This window comes from Choloepus didactylus, chromosome 2 (genome assembly GCF_015220235.1).
Source record: "Choloepus didactylus isolate mChoDid1 chromosome 2, mChoDid1.pri, whole genome shotgun sequence".
NCBI lineage: Eukaryota > Metazoa > Chordata > Mammalia > Pilosa > Megalonychidae > Choloepus > Choloepus didactylus.
In genome coordinates this window covers 54,476,929-54,493,751 of record NC_051308.1, presented here as the reverse complement: position 1 = coordinate 54,493,751, position 16,823 = coordinate 54,476,929, and the positions used below count along the sequence as shown (strand labels likewise).

At 42.0% G+C, this 16,823-nt stretch overlaps 1 protein-coding gene across 1 annotated transcript; it reads right to left on the bottom strand.

Annotated features, from left to right (window-relative positions):
- Positions 1-547: 547 nt before the first annotated feature.
- On the bottom strand, positions 548-4,856 carry AVPR1B (arginine vasopressin receptor 1B). Its single transcript, XM_037811874.1, has 2 exons — positions 3,920-4,856; positions 548-876 (listed from the first exon to the last, which is right to left on the bottom strand). The coding sequence occupies exons 1-2, from the start codon at positions 4,854-4,856 to the stop codon at positions 548-550; spliced, it is 1,266 nt and encodes a 421-aa protein (XP_037667802.1).
- Positions 4,857-16,823: the final 11,967 nt, after the last annotated feature.

Sequence of the window (16,823 nt, the reverse complement as noted above, 5' to 3'; positions counted from 1 at the left end):
TGGGCAGAGGCAGGCAAGGTCCCACATACCCATTCACTTTTCTTCATTAAACAACTGTTCCTCCATGCATGCACACACACATAAATTCCCGGATCCGAACAGAGTCCCTCTCATAGTTTTCCACTTAGCTCCTCTCTGGGTTGGGCTGGGCTGGGCTAGTCAGGTGAGGAGAAGGACACACAGCCAAGGCAGGAAACTCGCCTCAGGGTTCCTGAAGACCCAGAGACAGTGCCTTTCTAAGCCTGCCAAGATCTGGACCCCTCCACCACATCCAGCACCTGGGTGTTCACAGATACCCTGTGAATTTGGTGCAGTCAGGGACGCAGGTGGTTTGAGCCTCTCGGACTCCCAGCATCTGAGCTTGGGCGCTAACAAAGGCAGCTCCGAGATCTGGGGTGGAGGGGACCATTCTGGTCTCCTTGCCCTACCCCAATCTGGGCTCCCCTTAACCCCAACCCTCACCCTCCCAGCTTTTACTCCAGGTGCCTGAGATGGGCAGAGAACCTTGGCACATTCTGTGGGCAGCACCAGACTCCAGGAGTCTGCCCTAGAAGATGCTGGTCACAGCACTGGCTTCCCCGTCCGCCTGCTCTAAGCCTTTCAGGGACTCTTCAGGACCAGGCCTAACGCTGAGGCTGAGGCTGAGGTTGTGGGTGGGTGGGCAGCTGGAGCGAGTGAGCAGGATGGTGTGGTGGCTCAAGAGGCTGCCATTGGAGAGCTGCCTGCGCATCCGGGGTGGAGGACCCCCACAGCAGGCAAGGTGGTGCAGGGGGCGTGGCAACAAGTGGCTGTTGAAGGCCATGTAGATCCAGGGGTTGCAGCAGCTGCTAAGGTTGCCCAAAAGCATGGAGATGGTGAAAGCTACGTTGGTGGAATCTGCCAAGAAAGAAGCATAAGATGCCTTAGAATTGCAAAGCTGGAAGGGACCTGAGAGAGAGAGACAGATAAGGAAACTACGTGCTGGAGAAGAAAGGGATTCACTCGAGGTCCTATAATTAGGGAGTAGCACAACTGGGACTTGAACCAGAGGCTCCCAACTTGAGTCTTACCTCATTGATTTTTTTTTTTTTTATAACTGGAGAGTGAGAGTGGGAGCGGAGGTGTGCTCCAAGTCGAAATTAGGGGTGTAAACACAGTCAGGGATAGGACAAATCCAAATAGGAGAAACTGTCTTTGTCCCAAATCCTAGATGTTGAATCCTCTTATGGATGTAGACTTAGGATAAGGCAACCTCTATGTAACATGCAGGCAAAATAACCAGGATTCTGGACCACCAGATAAAGTTCAGGCTCCTCTACCCCATCCCCATCTATGTCATAGATCATGGACACACATTGCCTTCTGGATTCTTTCCTCCTTAAACCCTCAGGGGCAGTTGCACCCATTTGGTCCCCTGGTCATTTGAGCATGTGAGCCCTGCCTCTGTGCCAGGCCCTGTGCTGGAGACCTGGGAGGGCAATGACTGGAATGTGACTTCCCTGCCATCATCGCCAACTGCAGCAGGAGAGGCAGATTCTGGGTACAGGGCACCCAAGCATCCCATTTCAGACCAGTGCTTGTTCTGTGTCCTTAGGAGACTGCACCCTCCTACAGGGAGGGGAGTCAAAATGTGAGAGTGTGAAGATTGGAAAAATTCCTTCCAGGCACAATTTTCTTCTTAAAGACTAAACAAAAGTCCTCAAGCTAACAGCAATGCTGCTGAGATGGGTCCAGGCCTCCTGCTAGGCACACTACTTTTGCAGCTATGGCATGGGTCACACAGAGTTACCTGCTTTGCAGTGGAGGTTGCAGAATCATCACATGCAGTGTCTGAGCTGGAAGGAATCTTAGGGGTATCCTATTCAATTTTTTGTGTGCAGTTAATAAGAACCACCACTTGAACCTAGGTCTCCCAGCTCTAAGGCAGAGACCCTGCACTCCGTGCAAGGTTCCAATCAACAAAGTCAGAGGCCAAGCTCATGTGCCTACTCTGTAAAGTTCAGTGATCTGGGCTCTTCAGATATGCTGGTTCCTTGTGCGCATGTCCCAGTGGTTTGCTCACAGGGGTGGTCACTCCCAGCCCCAGGAAAGGGACGAACCCTTGAAAGAAGGCATGAGTTATGGGGGTGGGAACAGAAATGAGGGGGAAGGGGAGCACTGGTAACTTAGGGAGGGATCAGCCTCAACAACAAGCTCAGCCTCCTTCATTTGGGCCTAGGTTCCAACCTGCTCCCCAGTTAACATGGTGATGAGGGGCTGCAGGAGACTTAGAAAGTTGCTTTGACTGAGAGGCTGGAATAAGTATTCATCCCTTCTGCTCCGTCAATGTATATTTAGTGCCTAGTTTAGGCAAAGGGCAGAGGGCATCCACAAGTTCCTACGTTTGGGAAGCATCTGTTGGGTTTGGCCCCTGTCTAAGCCAGGCCCAGGCAGCAGCTGGAGGTGAGCCACAGAGGCACATCCAAGCCCACAAAGGCTCCATGTTCCATTCTCAACCCTTGAGGTCGGATCCATAATGCCCAGCCACCCCTTCCACCCCCATAACTTGTGCCTTCTATCAAGGGTTCTTCCCTTCCCTGGGGCCAGGAGTGACCACCCCTGTGAGCAAACCAATGGGACACGTGCACTGGGAGCCACAGTTCCCAGCCACCCCTGTGTCCTGGCAGAAACTCAGCTCACAGTCAGGGGCCAGGGCAGGGAGAGAGGCAGTCTCTGACCAAAGACTCAGGGCCAAGAGGCCAGGAGGCCAGCATGCTGTGGAGGAAAACTGGGTGTACTAGAAAGTGAGTTTAAAATCATGAATCTCAGCCCAGCCACAAAGGTCTCCAAGGACTTTCGTTTTTCTAAGAGAGCACATTGCCTGTAACATAACACTTTGTCCCTGTCCTCCTTACTCAGAGATGGCCTTGGTAAGTGGCAAATCACTAGACACAGGAGAGGGGTGAGGTGGTGAGGGATGGGAACGTGATGATGGTGGGCACAGCAGGCAGTGGGAAAGGCCCTACAGGCTGAGCGGCAGGATCCGCATCTTTTCGGAGTTTCATTAAAAAGGGGTGAATGACCACCTCAGCCCTGGTGCCATTGGCTGAGCTGTGATGGTTGGAAGGAAAGCCATGTCATGAATAAAGCTTGACCTATGACGTCCCCAGTTCAAACCCTGCCTTCACTTACTAGCAGCAGTGCTTTGGGTCAGTTACTTTGCCTCCCTGAGCTTCAGGTTGCTCAGATTTAAAATAGAGTCAGCCACCCAAAACTAGCATGAGGACCAAATGCGCTTGTCACTGGAAGCACTCCTTCCTTCTCTTCTATGCTTGGCCAGACCAGGGAGTTCCTTACAATTGGCTAAAATGAATATGCTCATTTCTTCAAGAGTAATTTGCAAGTTTGCAAATAGCTCCTTGTCTGGACTGAAGTCAAGAAAGATACTTAAGAAGGGGTAAAATGGGCCCATGACACTTTGGTATTATTTCCATGCCTTTTTTTGGGGCAGGATTGTGTTAAATTCATGAACAGCCTTCTCCTTATTTCACCTCTCCAGAGAAACAGATGCCTTCCTGGACAGAATCATGTGAAGATCACTTTCAGCTCCCACTCTATGCTTCTAAAGCTCATCAAACAAAGCAGTGGTTGGTTAGACATATCTGTCAACAATCACATTTCGTAGGGCCACATAATATTTTAAAGTTTTTTTAATTAGTTACTAAAATTAACAATCTGGAAATTTCACATCAAAAATGCTCACATGCCATCATTTGGCTGGATGGGAGTTGTAGCTGCCCCTTTTCACATGGGGGAGGCACCATCTTTCTTAACTGCTTCACCCATTTGTTACCTGCCTGGCCCTGGGAGGTTCTGAGTTTGCAATCCCTGTATTAACCCTTCCATGCCCCCTTCCCTGTTCTTCTCCACCTCACCCCTCCCACCCAGACCACACACTTGCCTTCATCAGGTGCGTTCTCATCCCACACGGACCACATCTGGACACTGAAGAAGGGTGCCCAGCAGGCGATATAGGCCAGCACAATGACAAAGGTCATCTTCACTGTTCGGACCTTGGCCCTGGAGATGGTACTGGTGCTGCTGACCCGGGACGGCAGCCCCCGTGTGGCTGCAGCTGGGGCACACTGCGAGGGCCTGCCCGGCGTCCTCCAGCCCCTTCCTTCTACCCTCCCAGCCTGCATCTTGACCTTCAAGTTCTTACAGATCTCGTGGCAGATGAGGCTGTAGCAGGCCGTGAGCACAGTCACAGGCACGACGAAGATGGCGAGGGTGGTCCAAGTGATGTAGGCCCGTGGCCCCCAGGGGAAGCGGAAGTCTGCCCAGCAGTCCAGCACCCCTGAGCCCTGGATCACCTCCCGCAAGGAGAAGATGAAGACTTGAGGAAGGCTGAGGAGGGCGGCCAGCAGCCAAGGAGCAGCGATGAGTGGGTAGGTGGACTGGTTGGGCTGCTGGAGGCTGCGTAGGGGGTGGCAGACGGCCAGGTAGCGGTCCAGCGTCATGGCCAGCAGCATGTAGGTGGAGGCGAACATACTGAGCACCTGCAGGTACTTGATGGCCCGACAAAGGAAGTCGGGGCCCTGGAAACGGTAGGTGATGTCCCACAGCAGCTGGGGCAGCACCTGGAAAAGAGCCACACCCAGGTCGGTCAAGGCTAGGTGCAGCACAAAGAGGTGCATGCGGGAGTGCTTGCGACCCGACCGGCTCAGGGTCAGCAGCACAGTCAGGTTGCCCCCTGTCGCCAGCACAAGGACAGTGGCCAGGACCCCGATCTCCACCTTGGCCAGGTCCTCATCCCGGCCCAGCCAGGGTGTTGTGGCATTGGGGGCAGAGACCCCCCCAGGGGTCGAGTTGGCAGCCCAAAGAGACCCAGAATCCATGATTGAGGTTTGCTGGGAGGGAAGGAGAGAAAGAAGGATGGAAAGAGGAGATGGATGCAAGTGCAGAGGTTTGACAGATGGAGTTGGTTTGGAAAACGTTTATAGTAGAGAGAAAGAAGGGTGGCAACGACAGGGAGAAAGCTTGAAATTAGGTGGCAAGAGTTAAGAGGACAGAGAAAGAGAAGAGGAAGGAGAATGAGGTAAGGAAGGCGAAGACGTGGCTGACATTCCTGATCAGGAGGAAGGGAGGGGGAACCCAGGAGTGAAGGGGGTGGGGTGGTGTGGAGTTGGGGCTCAGGGAGGCAGGGAGTCAGGATCGGAAGAATGGAGGAGGCCGTGTAGGTGAGGCTTCTGGAAGGAAGGCTGGGGGAAGCTGCCACTACTCCCAAATCCACCCCAAATTCTATTCTCCAAACTTTTCTGGAAGCGGAAAGTGGATGCCTCTAAGCCTGCACGGAGGCGCTGTTGGAAGCCAACGGCGCCGCCCGCCTTGCTGGCAGCCCTAACCAAGCGCGCGCGTTCGGGGCGAAGCCTTGGGCGGTGGGAGCCAGCGTAAGCGCCCCGGCCTGGGCTGAGCGGATTTTATGGGCTTCCCCCCCAGAGCCCAGCAGCCCCTCAGCCCGCCGGTTGGCTCCTGCCTGGGAGGGCGGAGTGAGACCCACAGGAAGCCACCGGGAAGGCTGGCAGGGTGGGAGGGGAAGAGTGAAGGGGAGGGAGGAGGGACAGAGAGGGCTGGGGACAAGGGGCAGGGAGGGAAAGAGGCAGGCTACTGAAGGGAGTACTCGCCAGCCTGCAGGAACTACAGAGCCTCAGACAGACAAACTCTTCTACGCTCACACCCTGGAAGCATCGGACTGTCTCCCCAGACAGGTGCACACCTGGGCGGGATGGCGATAGTGCCAAACTCTTCTCACCTACCTGGCGACCTCCGGCTGGTAGCGCTGTGGGGCGCGCCACCTACCGGGGGCTCCCAGCTAGCCCGCGAAGGGTCCAGGAATCTGCAGGAGTGGCCAGGTGGGCGGGGCAGTGCCCCCAGACAGAGCCCTCCGCCTTGGGAGTACGATCGCCTCACTGGTGGGAGACTTGGAGCTACAGAAGGAGGAAGAAGTGGGGACGTGTATGGCGAGGGGCAACGGTGGTGACAGGAGAAAGGTGGAGGATGCAGGGAGTTAAAGCTGAGAGCCCTTGTGTGCTGGATGCGAGGGGAGGGCGGGAGAAATCCCGGGTGGTGCAGGTGTGAGGAGGTATTTGCACTCCACGGGGACGTCTTATCACCCTTGGCCTCTTCTGAGTGCCTTTCATGCACCAAAGCAGTTCCGATGTCCTAACCGCAGTTAGCCATCCTTCCTGAGGGGATAACCCTGTGGCCCAGAGAAGTGATATGGCTTGCACCCACTATGCGAAAGGCACTGGATGCTGGCGGTACAAATAAAAATAAAGGAAAAAATAAATAAAAATTAAAAGGGCGCTTCAGCTCAGTAGAGATGGTATTGTGTGGCATTTGTTATGGAATTTCCTTATTTCCAGTACACATACAAGGTACATTACCAAGACTCCCTCTAGGACAGAGTAGAAGCTCATTAGGAGTGAAGATAGCATGGTGGAAGAGCAACAGAAGAGGCAGGATCTGTAATTGTAGGGAGGTCTTGTCTTGCCTTTTATTCAAAGCAGGCTTCCCTTTACAATGTCACCCATCCACACATCCAGTTAGCCTCAGTGCTTGAAGGTTCTACTTCCTAAACAGCCTACAAGTTCCTCTCCACCACTTCATTCTGCCACAGCTCAAACACTCACTATGTCTCCTCTACAACACTGTGGTATCTTCCTTTTGTGCTCTGCAGCCCAAGCTTCCACCTTCTCAAGGTCCTTCAGAGTGATCATTTTCAATCTGTCTGCTGGAGCATTCCCATCTGCATGCAAGCAGGCTCTAGTTGTTGTCCACCATCATCATCATCATCATAATCTTCCCCAGACATGGGACCCCCACCTCTAGCTATTGATAGCTCTTCCCCTTCACAGTAAAACTTCTCAAAAGGGATGTCAGTGCTTGTCTCCATTTTCTTCCTCCCTAACATTCATTTCTTGATGCATCCATTTAAAATTGTGTATGTTTAAATATGTGTTTTTAAATATTACATAAATGACATCATACTATATGTACCATTCTGGAACTTGTTTTTTTAATTCTACATTATTTTTGAAATCTGTCCATGCTGATACATAAATCAGATCCAGTTCATTCATTTGAACTGCTGTATAGTATGCAGCATGTGAATATAGCATGTATTATTTACCCAGAACCCTATCGTTTAGGCTATTTCCAGCTCTTTTTTTTTTCTATTTATTTTTTAAAATGCCACAAAGAACATTCTTATACATATCTCCTTGTGTTCATGTGTGAGAATTTCTTTCAGGATATATTCAGAAACATATACTAGGTATAAGTATGGTTACAATGTATGAATTTTCAACAAGGTATGGCCATATTGCTCCCTAAATTTGCTGACAATTTCATTCTTCTACTAGTGTAGTTGAGTTTCCCAATGTCCTCACAGTCTGGCTTTTAAATTTTTACTAATCTATTAGATGTGAATTAGCTTGTTTTGCTTTTATTTTATAACTCCTTCAATACTAATTATTTTGAAAACCTTTCTAAATATTTGTTGTTTCGATTTCTTCTGTGAATTGCTTGTTCATATCCTCTGCACACTTTTTTTATTAAGCTGTTTTTTAATTGATTTGTAGGACTTCTTTATATATTCTGATATGAATCCTATATGCAGTCTGATATGTTGCAAATATCTTCTCTCAGTCTAGCATTCATCTTTTAACTTTGGAGTCATTTGCTATACAGAAAATTTAAATTTTGATGTAATCAATATTTTCTGCTATTTCTGCTTTTTGTGTCTTGTGTTCTCTATCTCAGGATTTTCCTCTTAAATTTTGTAATAGATTTAACTTTTGTTTTTCATATTAAAGTCTTTAATCCACCTGGAATTTATTTTTGTGTATGTGTGAGGCAAGAATCTAACTTCACTTTTTTTCCGTATGGCAAACTGATCACTCCATTTATAGAATAGTCTATCATCTCCCAACTATCACTTGTATATTATACCAAGTTTCAAAACACGCATGAGGCTGTTTCTAGCATATCTGATCTGTTCCATTGATTTATTTTTCTATTTCTGCCCCAATATTTCACTATTGCAGATACCAAAGCTTTATAATAAACCTTGATTTAAGCCCCCAAAGCCCTCTCCTACCTTATTCTTATTTTCAAAATGTTTTTCACAATCTTGGAACTTCCATAGGAATTTTGGTATCAGTTTGTCTAGTTCCACAAAAAAATCTGTTGCTCTTTTTTTGGAATGTCATTTAATTTATAGATTAATTTGGAGGATAATTGACATATGTATGATTTTATTCAGGTCCATTCTTATGTCGTTCATTAATATTTCATAATATTTCCATAGATGTCTTTCCATATTTTGATAGATTTTTTTCCTGTGGACCATACAGTTTCCCTTGCTGTTATACATAGAAATTTTTTCTACCACATTTTCTAATAACTAACTGGTTTTACTAGTGTATAGAACACCATTAATTTTTATATCTTGCTCTAATATCCAGCAATTTTGCTGCATACTTTTATGGTCTGTCAATTTCTTGAATTGTCTCTGCATACAATATTTTCTGCAAGTCACAATAATTTTGCCTTTTCTTTCCCAATCTGTTTAGCTCTTACTTCTTTTTCTTGTCTTATTGCAATACTAAGATTCCAGTATAATGTTGAAGAGCACGCATCTTTGATATGTTTTTGAATTTAATGGGATTGTTTCCAAAGTTTCACCAGTAAATATTGTATTTGTATTGGGTCCTGTTCACATTTCAGTTTTTTAAATATACTTTTTAAAATCAAAGGTATACATGCACACAGAGTATAAAAAAGATGATTCTACAGTGATTGTGATGATTTAAAAAACCCAATCTTCCCATACTACCCCCATTTTCCAATCCCTAGGGATAATTATTTTCTTCTTCTTAAATATTTTATTAAAGAATATTTCAATCATATACAAAAGAGGATAACATAAGGAACTCCCATGTTTCCATCACCCAGCTTTAACTATTAATCGGTAGCCAATCTTGTTTCATCTAAATCTTCATCCATTTCCCATAACACCCCAAGATTAATTTTAAGCAAATGCCAGACATCATATCATTTCATCTGTAAATATTTCACATGTATTTCTAAAGGATAAGGGCTCTTAAATATAACTATAATGTTAGCACTCCTCAAATTATTAATAATTCATTAAAGTTATCAATATTTAGTCAAAGTTCACAATTCCTATATTGTCTAATAAAAATTTTTCTTGTCTTAAAATTTTTTAAAAGTTTATTTGATCAAGGTTAAAAAAACATTCCTACATTGGAATTGGTTTATACACCTCTTAAATCTTTGTTATTTGTAGATTCCACTTCCATCCTTTTGTTCCTTGTCATTTTGTTGTGGTTAAGGAAGCCAGATTATTTGTCCTGCAGGGTTTCCACAGTTTGTATTTTGAGAATTGCATACTGTGAAGTTATTTAACAAGTTCCTCTGTTTACTAAGGCCTGATCAGATTCTGGTTAGACATTTTTGGCAAGAGTACTTCATAAATGTTATTGGGTGCTTCCATCAGGGATACATAATGTCTGATTGTGTCTCTTTGTGACGTTAGCAGCCATTGCTTAATATTTGTGTAGATCCATTCATTCATCTTGGTTGCAAAATGATTGCATTCTAAATCTATCATTCCTTCATTGTAATTAATTTAAATATTTCTATAGAAAGAAGCCGCTCCTCATCCACTATTTAGTTACTCTTAAGTACAGTTCATACAGGAAAGACAGGATGAATGCTAGATACTTTCCATTATTAATAGTTTTCAAAATAATGTATTAGTTCCCTGGTATCCTCCAACTCGTGATTTTAAAATATTTGAGGTATATTAGTCACTTGTAGTCATTATTATTGGTGCTCAAAATGTCCTTTCCTATTGTCATATAACTAAATAGCTTACATGGTGTCACCCTGTGATTGTGAAAACCTCACGGCTCACACTTCCCTTTATCCAGTGTATGGACAGATGAGTAGAAAAATGGGGACAAAAAAACACAAATGAATAATAGGGAGGGATAGGGGGATGGGATGTTTCAGGTGTTCTTTCCTGCTTTAGTTTTTGTTATTAGTTTTATTTTTGTTGGGGGGTAACGAAAATGTTCAAAAATTGACTGTGGTGAATGTACAAATACATAATGTAATGGTACTGTGAACCATTGATTGTACACTTTGGATAATTGTATGGTATGTGAATATATCTCAGTAAAATTGAATATTTAAAAATGTCCCTTCTTCAGTAAATGGGAGTTTATTTAGGTTGTGCCTAAGTCCCTTTTTTATTGTTGTTTGGCATTGAATGTTTAAAATTTTTAAATATACATTTTTTTCTTGAGATAATACACATAGCATAAAATATACCCTTGTAAAGTGTACAGTTCAGTGGTTTTTAATATAGTCAAAAAGTTATGCAATCACCACCACTATATAATTCCAGAATATTTTCATCACTCCAAAAGGAAACCCCATACTCATTAGCGGTCACTCCCCATTCGTCCCTCCCCCCAGACCCTGGCAACCACTATTCTTCATTTTGTCTCTATGAATTTGCTTGATCTAGATAAGTTGAGTAAGTGGAATCATACAATATTTGTCCTTTTTGTATCTGGTTTATTTCACTTAGCATAATGTTTTCATGGTCCATCTATGTTGTAGTATGTGTCATATTTCTTTTTTACAGCTGAATAATATCTCATTGTATGGATATACCACATTTTATTTATCCATTCATCATTTGACGGCCCCTTGGGTCGTTCCCACATTTTGGCTATTATGGATAATATGGCTATGAACATAACATGTACAAGTTTTTGTGTAAACATATGCTGTCAATTTTATTGGGTATATACCTAGGAGTCAAATTGCTGGGTTATGTGGTGACTTTATATTTAACTTTTTGAGGAATTACCAAATTAAGTCTCTGCTAGTTCTCTTGGTTTCTGGAGTGACAAGGCATTTCAGCTTCATTTCTTGCCCTAGTCCTGGAATCAGCCACCTTTTCAAGGATCCCAGACTCTTTATAATGGGAAATTGTGCTTAGAGACCACAATCTGAGTATTAGGATATTTATTGCTACTGGGTAGGCCATTGATTCTAAGCCTCTTCCATGTACACAGCTAGGAATTTTTTTTAAAATAAAATCGAAAGTTCATACTGATTTTTCCAGTTTAAATCTAGGACAAATCTATGGTTTTTTTAGTTTAACCTCATCAATCATATGTCTGTATCTTATTTAACACATTCAAAAAAACCCAGTTCTTAACAATACAAAATAACTACTCATTTCACAAACAGCATATCACAAACAATGTGATAACTGAAAGCAGTTTACATTTGTTTTTGTTTTTTTTTTAAACAGCTTTTTGTCCTTAGAATATATCCCAGTAGGGATATACAAACTACTGTATTTTAAAGTTATTTGTGAATAGTTTCTCTCAGTGTGGCTGTGCCATCATCTGGATAAACAGTTAAGTTTGTTTCATTTTAATTTTGATATTTAAGACTTGCTTTTTCAAATTAAATTTAAATTTTTTATAATTATGTAAATCTATATATAAATATTTAAATCAAAGGTATAAAACAAGGTGCATACAAAGAAGTCTAACTTCTAATCCTATTCTTTCTATCCTATTTCCCCTCTCCCTCTTCTTTAGGCACCATTAAAAAAGTATGCTTTATTCTTCTATTTTTTTATATAAGCAATTATGTATATATATTTATACCCTCCCCTGTTCTTTGATAATTGGTAGCATACTGGACATATTTTTCTCCACTTGATTTTTTTCACTTAATATATCCTGGGAATCCCTTCATAGGAGAATATAGCAATAGTCCTGTTTCGTTTTTGCAGTTCCTTATTCCGTCTTTATGTGAAAGTGCAATTGTTTATTCATCCAGTCAGCTTTGGTGGGCATTTTGGTTTTATCCAGTCTTGCTCTTACTAATGTGTTAAATAAGATGCAGTAAATCACCTAGTATTTGTGCCTTTTTATATTTTGCCAGTGAATCTTTGTGATAGACTCCTAGAAGTGCAATTGCTGGGTTAAAAGGGATTTGCATAAGCAATTTTGCTATATATTGCCAAATCCTCCACCGTAGGAATTGAACCACTTTGCATACCCACTAGAAATGTATGAGAGTAATTATTTCCCCAGTCTTGCTAACAGTGTGTTCTTAAATTTCGGATATTCGCCAATCTTATAAGTCAGAAATAATATATCAGCATAGTTTTAATTTGTATGTTTTTTATTATGAGTGAGATTGAACATCTTTTCATAATGCTATGAGCCATTTGGATTTCCTGTGCTGATAATTATTGATATCTCTGGCCAATTTTTCTGTTATTGTTGTCAATTTTCTTCTCTACTTTTGGAAGCTTTGTATATTTGGAATATTAACCCTTGTCTGACATTTCAGTTGTAAATATTTTCTCCTTTCTGCCTTGTATCTTTCTGATTTACAATATTTTTTTGACAGAGGCAAACGTTTTCAACTCTTTTGGTGGATATATATATCCTCCATATTTCTAAATAACAAACATATTGCAACTTCTTAATTTTTGGTTTTAGGCATTATCTTTTGATCTTCAATTTTTGTAGATGAAGATACACTTAATGCAGACCCACCACTCACATGTGTGCTCTCTGTCTCCCCATCCTCCCAATATAGTTATAGTATATTTGATAAATTATTTAGATTAACTCTTTAACAGAATTCTGAGCATATAGAACCTAGTCACAGCTGAACCATATAATATATTATGTATATTTCTTTTCTGAACCCTATTTGATTTCTCTAGAGTTAATAATCTTTTTTTAATTTTTTCTTTAGTTTTCCATGTGTCTTTCATAAATTCAACCCCCAACTCTTCCCTGTTGTGTAAATCCTTTTTTCAATACTTTTAAACACAATAGATGTTGATCAATTTCATCTCCTCAGGAAATTTCTCCCAACACCTACTCCATATGGACAGTTGTCTTCTAGGCATGCTACATGGCTCTCGTCTTGGATCTTCCTTCACCATCATTATATTCTCTCCATTTCTGTCTTACAATGGATTCCCACTTCCTGGATCCGATTTCTTCCTCTTTTGTATTTTTCTTTCTTGTTTTGGTAGAGTACATTCTTCAGTAATTTCCTAAGAAATGGTAGAGGGTTGTTGAATATTTTTAAACCCTTTATTTCTGAACATGTGTTTATTCTTTCCTCACACTACTGGGATAGTTTGGGTTTAAAATTTTATGTTGGAAATAATTTGCCTTCAGAATTTTGAAGACATTGCTCCATTATTTTCTGCTATCAGTGTTGCTGTTGAGAAGTCTGATGCCATTCTGATTCTTGATCCTTATTATGAAAACTTATTTTTCTCTTTGGAAGTATCTAGAATATTCTATTTATGCACAATTTCTAAAATTTCATGAAAATTTCATGATAGTTCAAAAATTTCATAGTTTAACACAGTCAGTTTTGGCTTCCATCCTTATTTGACAATAGATACTCTTGTAAAGGTCACTGATGATTCACATAATGTCAAATATAAATTACTCTTCCCTGTCCATTGCATTACCTCAAATGCATTTGACACTTTTTACCACTTCTTAAAAAGTTTAGAGGTATAATTTATATACAGTAAAATTTACCCTTTTTATAAATAATTTTACATAAAATATAAAGGCATAGGTCATATGACACCATAAAGAAGATATAAAACAGTTTCATCACTCCCCCAATGTCCTGTGTCCCTTTGTCTACCCTTCCTCTCACCCCCGAATACTGACAACCGCTGATCTTTCTTCTCTGCCTGCAGTTTTGCTTTTTTCCAGAACATCATATAAATGGAATTATATAGAATGTAGCCTTTTGACTCTGCCACTTCCACTTAGAAAAATGCATTTGAGATTCAACCATGTTTTTGCATTAATTAGTTGTTAGAATTTACTGCTGAGTAGCATACCCTGGTATGGATGTGCCAGAGTTGTTTATCATTTATCAGTTAAAGAACATTTGGGTTGTTTCCACATTTTGGTAATTATCAATAAAGCTACTATAAACATTTGGCTACAGAGTTTTGTACCATTGGCTTCTTTTTTTAAATTCAATTTTATTGAGATATAGTCACATACCATACAATCATCCCAAGTATACCATCAGTTGTTCACAGTAACCTCATATTGTTGTGCATTCATCCCCACAAACAATTTTCGAACATAAGAACAAAAATTAAAGTAAAAAAGAATACCCCAAACAGCCCATTCCCTCCAGCCCCCCTGTTAATCATTTAATTTTTGTCCCCAATTTTCTACTCATCTGTCCATACACTGGATAAAGGGAGTGTGAGCCACAAGGTTTTCACAATCGCACAGTCACACTATATAAGCTACATAGTTATACAATCATCTTCAAGAATCAAAGATACTGGGTTGCAGTTTGATAGTTTCAGGTATTTCCTTCTAGTATTCCAATCAACTAAAAAATAAGAAGGGATATCTATACTATGCATAAGAATAACCTCAAGAATAACCTCGACTCTATTTAAAATCTCTCAGCCACTGAAACTTTATTTTGTTTCATTTCTCTTCTCCCTTTTGGTCAGGAAGGCTTTCTCAATCCCATGATGACGGGTCCAGGCACATCCCCGGGAGTCATGTCCCGTGTTGCCAGGGAGATTTACACTCCTGGGAGTCATATTCCATGTAGGGGGGAGGGCAGTGAGATCACCTGCTGAGTTGGCTTAGAGAGGGAGGTCACATCTGAGCAACAAAGAAGTTCTCTAGGGGAGACTCTTAGGCACAATAGTAAGAAAGCTTAGCCTCTCCTTTGCAGTAACAACATTCATAAGGGAAAGCCCCAGATTGAGGGCTCGGCTTTCTAAATTGGTAGTCTCCAATGCTTGTGAAAATATCAGTAATTCCCCAGGTAGGGAAGTTTAATATTGCCACATTTTTCACAGTCCCTCAATGGGGCTTCAGAAATACATTTTTATTCTCTGACCGGCTTCTTCTTGAATTACTTTCCTATTTTGCCTTCCATGACACCAGATTTGTTCAGTTTTCTTCTTACATTACCAGTGGCTCTTCTCACTCATTTGCAGGCTCCTCCTTCTCTACACCACCACTAGTCCAGTGTGGCTATGGGTTCAGTCATGGGCCCTCTAGCTACAACAGAATTTACAAAATCATAATGCCACATAATGCCCTATCTTGAGATAGGGAGATTATCCTAGATTATCTTGGTGGGTGCAGTGTAATCAAAAGGATCCTTATAAAAGGGAGGCAGGAGGATCTGAGTCAGAAAAACGAGATGTGACTACAGAAGAAGAGTTTGGAATGATGTGCTTTGAAGATGGTGAAAGGGGCCACAAGTCAAGGAATGCAGGCAGCCTTAGATGAAATGTTTCCATCTAAAGGGGCAACTATACCTAACTCAACTCCTTATTTCATGAGAAAATATAGGTACATAAATCTAGACTTTTATGTGAATTTTCCCAATTTCAAAACACTGAGCAGATGATCAAATACATCTGCCATCTCTAAACTATACATTTTCTTAAAGAATCTTATCAGATCCCATGCCCTGATCTTCAACAGAGTCTTCGTCTTCTGTATTCAGGTATCTTCTAGACATCCATTTGGATGTCTAAGTGGCATCTCAAATTTAACATGCCCAAAATAGAAATGAGTTCCTTTCCCACAAATTCTGTTTCTTCCCCAACCTTCACTATGTCAGGAAATGGTACTTCCATCATTCAGTTGGTCAATCCAACAACTCAGGAGTCATCTTCTGATGACACATGGTGGATTGAACACAATTTGTGTATCTGGCTCCTCTCCCAAACCCCACTACAATGACAGTAAAGGAATAAAAATGTTAATAATCCAAAAGGACAGAGAGAACTGTGAAAATACAATTTCTAGAAGATGGAAAGCAAATGAATTGTCTTAACAGAGTACAGGAAGTTGAAACCCAAGAATCTGTAGAGGTGAATATTGATGAGAAATAAGGGCCTAGAAAATTAACAATCTTCACTTAAAAAAACAAGCAGAATGCCTCTTTGTTGCTCAGATGTGGCCCTCTCTCTCTAGCTAAGCCAACTTGAAAGGTGAAATCACTGCCCTCCCCCCTACGTGGGATCAGACACCCAGGGGAGTGAATCTCCCTGGCAACGTGGAATATGACTCCCGGGGAGGAATGTAGACCTGGCATCGTGGGACGGAGAACATCTTCTTGACCAAAAGGGGGATGTGAAAGGAAATGAAATAAGCTTCAGTGGCAGAGAGATTCCAAAAGGAGCCGAGAGGTCACTCTGGTGGGCACTCTTACGCACACTTTAGACAACCCTTTTTAGGTTCTAAAGAATTGGGGTAGCTGGTGGTGGATACCTGAAACTATCAAACTACAACCCAGAACCCATGAATCTCGAAGACAATTGTATAAAAATGTAGCTTATGAGGGGTGACAATGGGATTGGGAAAGCCATAAGGACCACACTCCACTTTGTCTAGTTTATGGATGGATGAGTAGAAAAACAGGGGAAGGAAACAAACAAACAAACAGACAAAGGTACCCAGTGTTCTTTTTTACTTCAATTGCTCTTTTTCACTTTAATTATTATTCTTGTTATTTTTGTGTGTGTGCTAATGAAGGTGTCAGGGATTGATTTAGGTGATGAATGTACAACTATGTAATGGTACTGTGAACAATCGAATGTATGATTTGTTTTGTATGACTGCATGGTATGTGAATATATCTCAATAAAATGAAGATAAAAAAAAAAACCAAGCAAATATAAAAACAGCAAGGCAATT

Bases quoted from the DNA above. Each gene is read 5' to 3' on its own strand.
- AVPR1B (XM_037811874.1), bottom strand. From the start codon at position 4,856: ATGGATTCTGGGTCTCTTTGGGCTGCCAACTCGACCCCTGGGGGGGTC. The intron at 877-3,919 runs GCAAGTGTGTGG...CTTTCTTGGCAG, and splicing joins TGAGAACGCACCTGATGAAG to ATTCCACCAACGTAGCTTTC.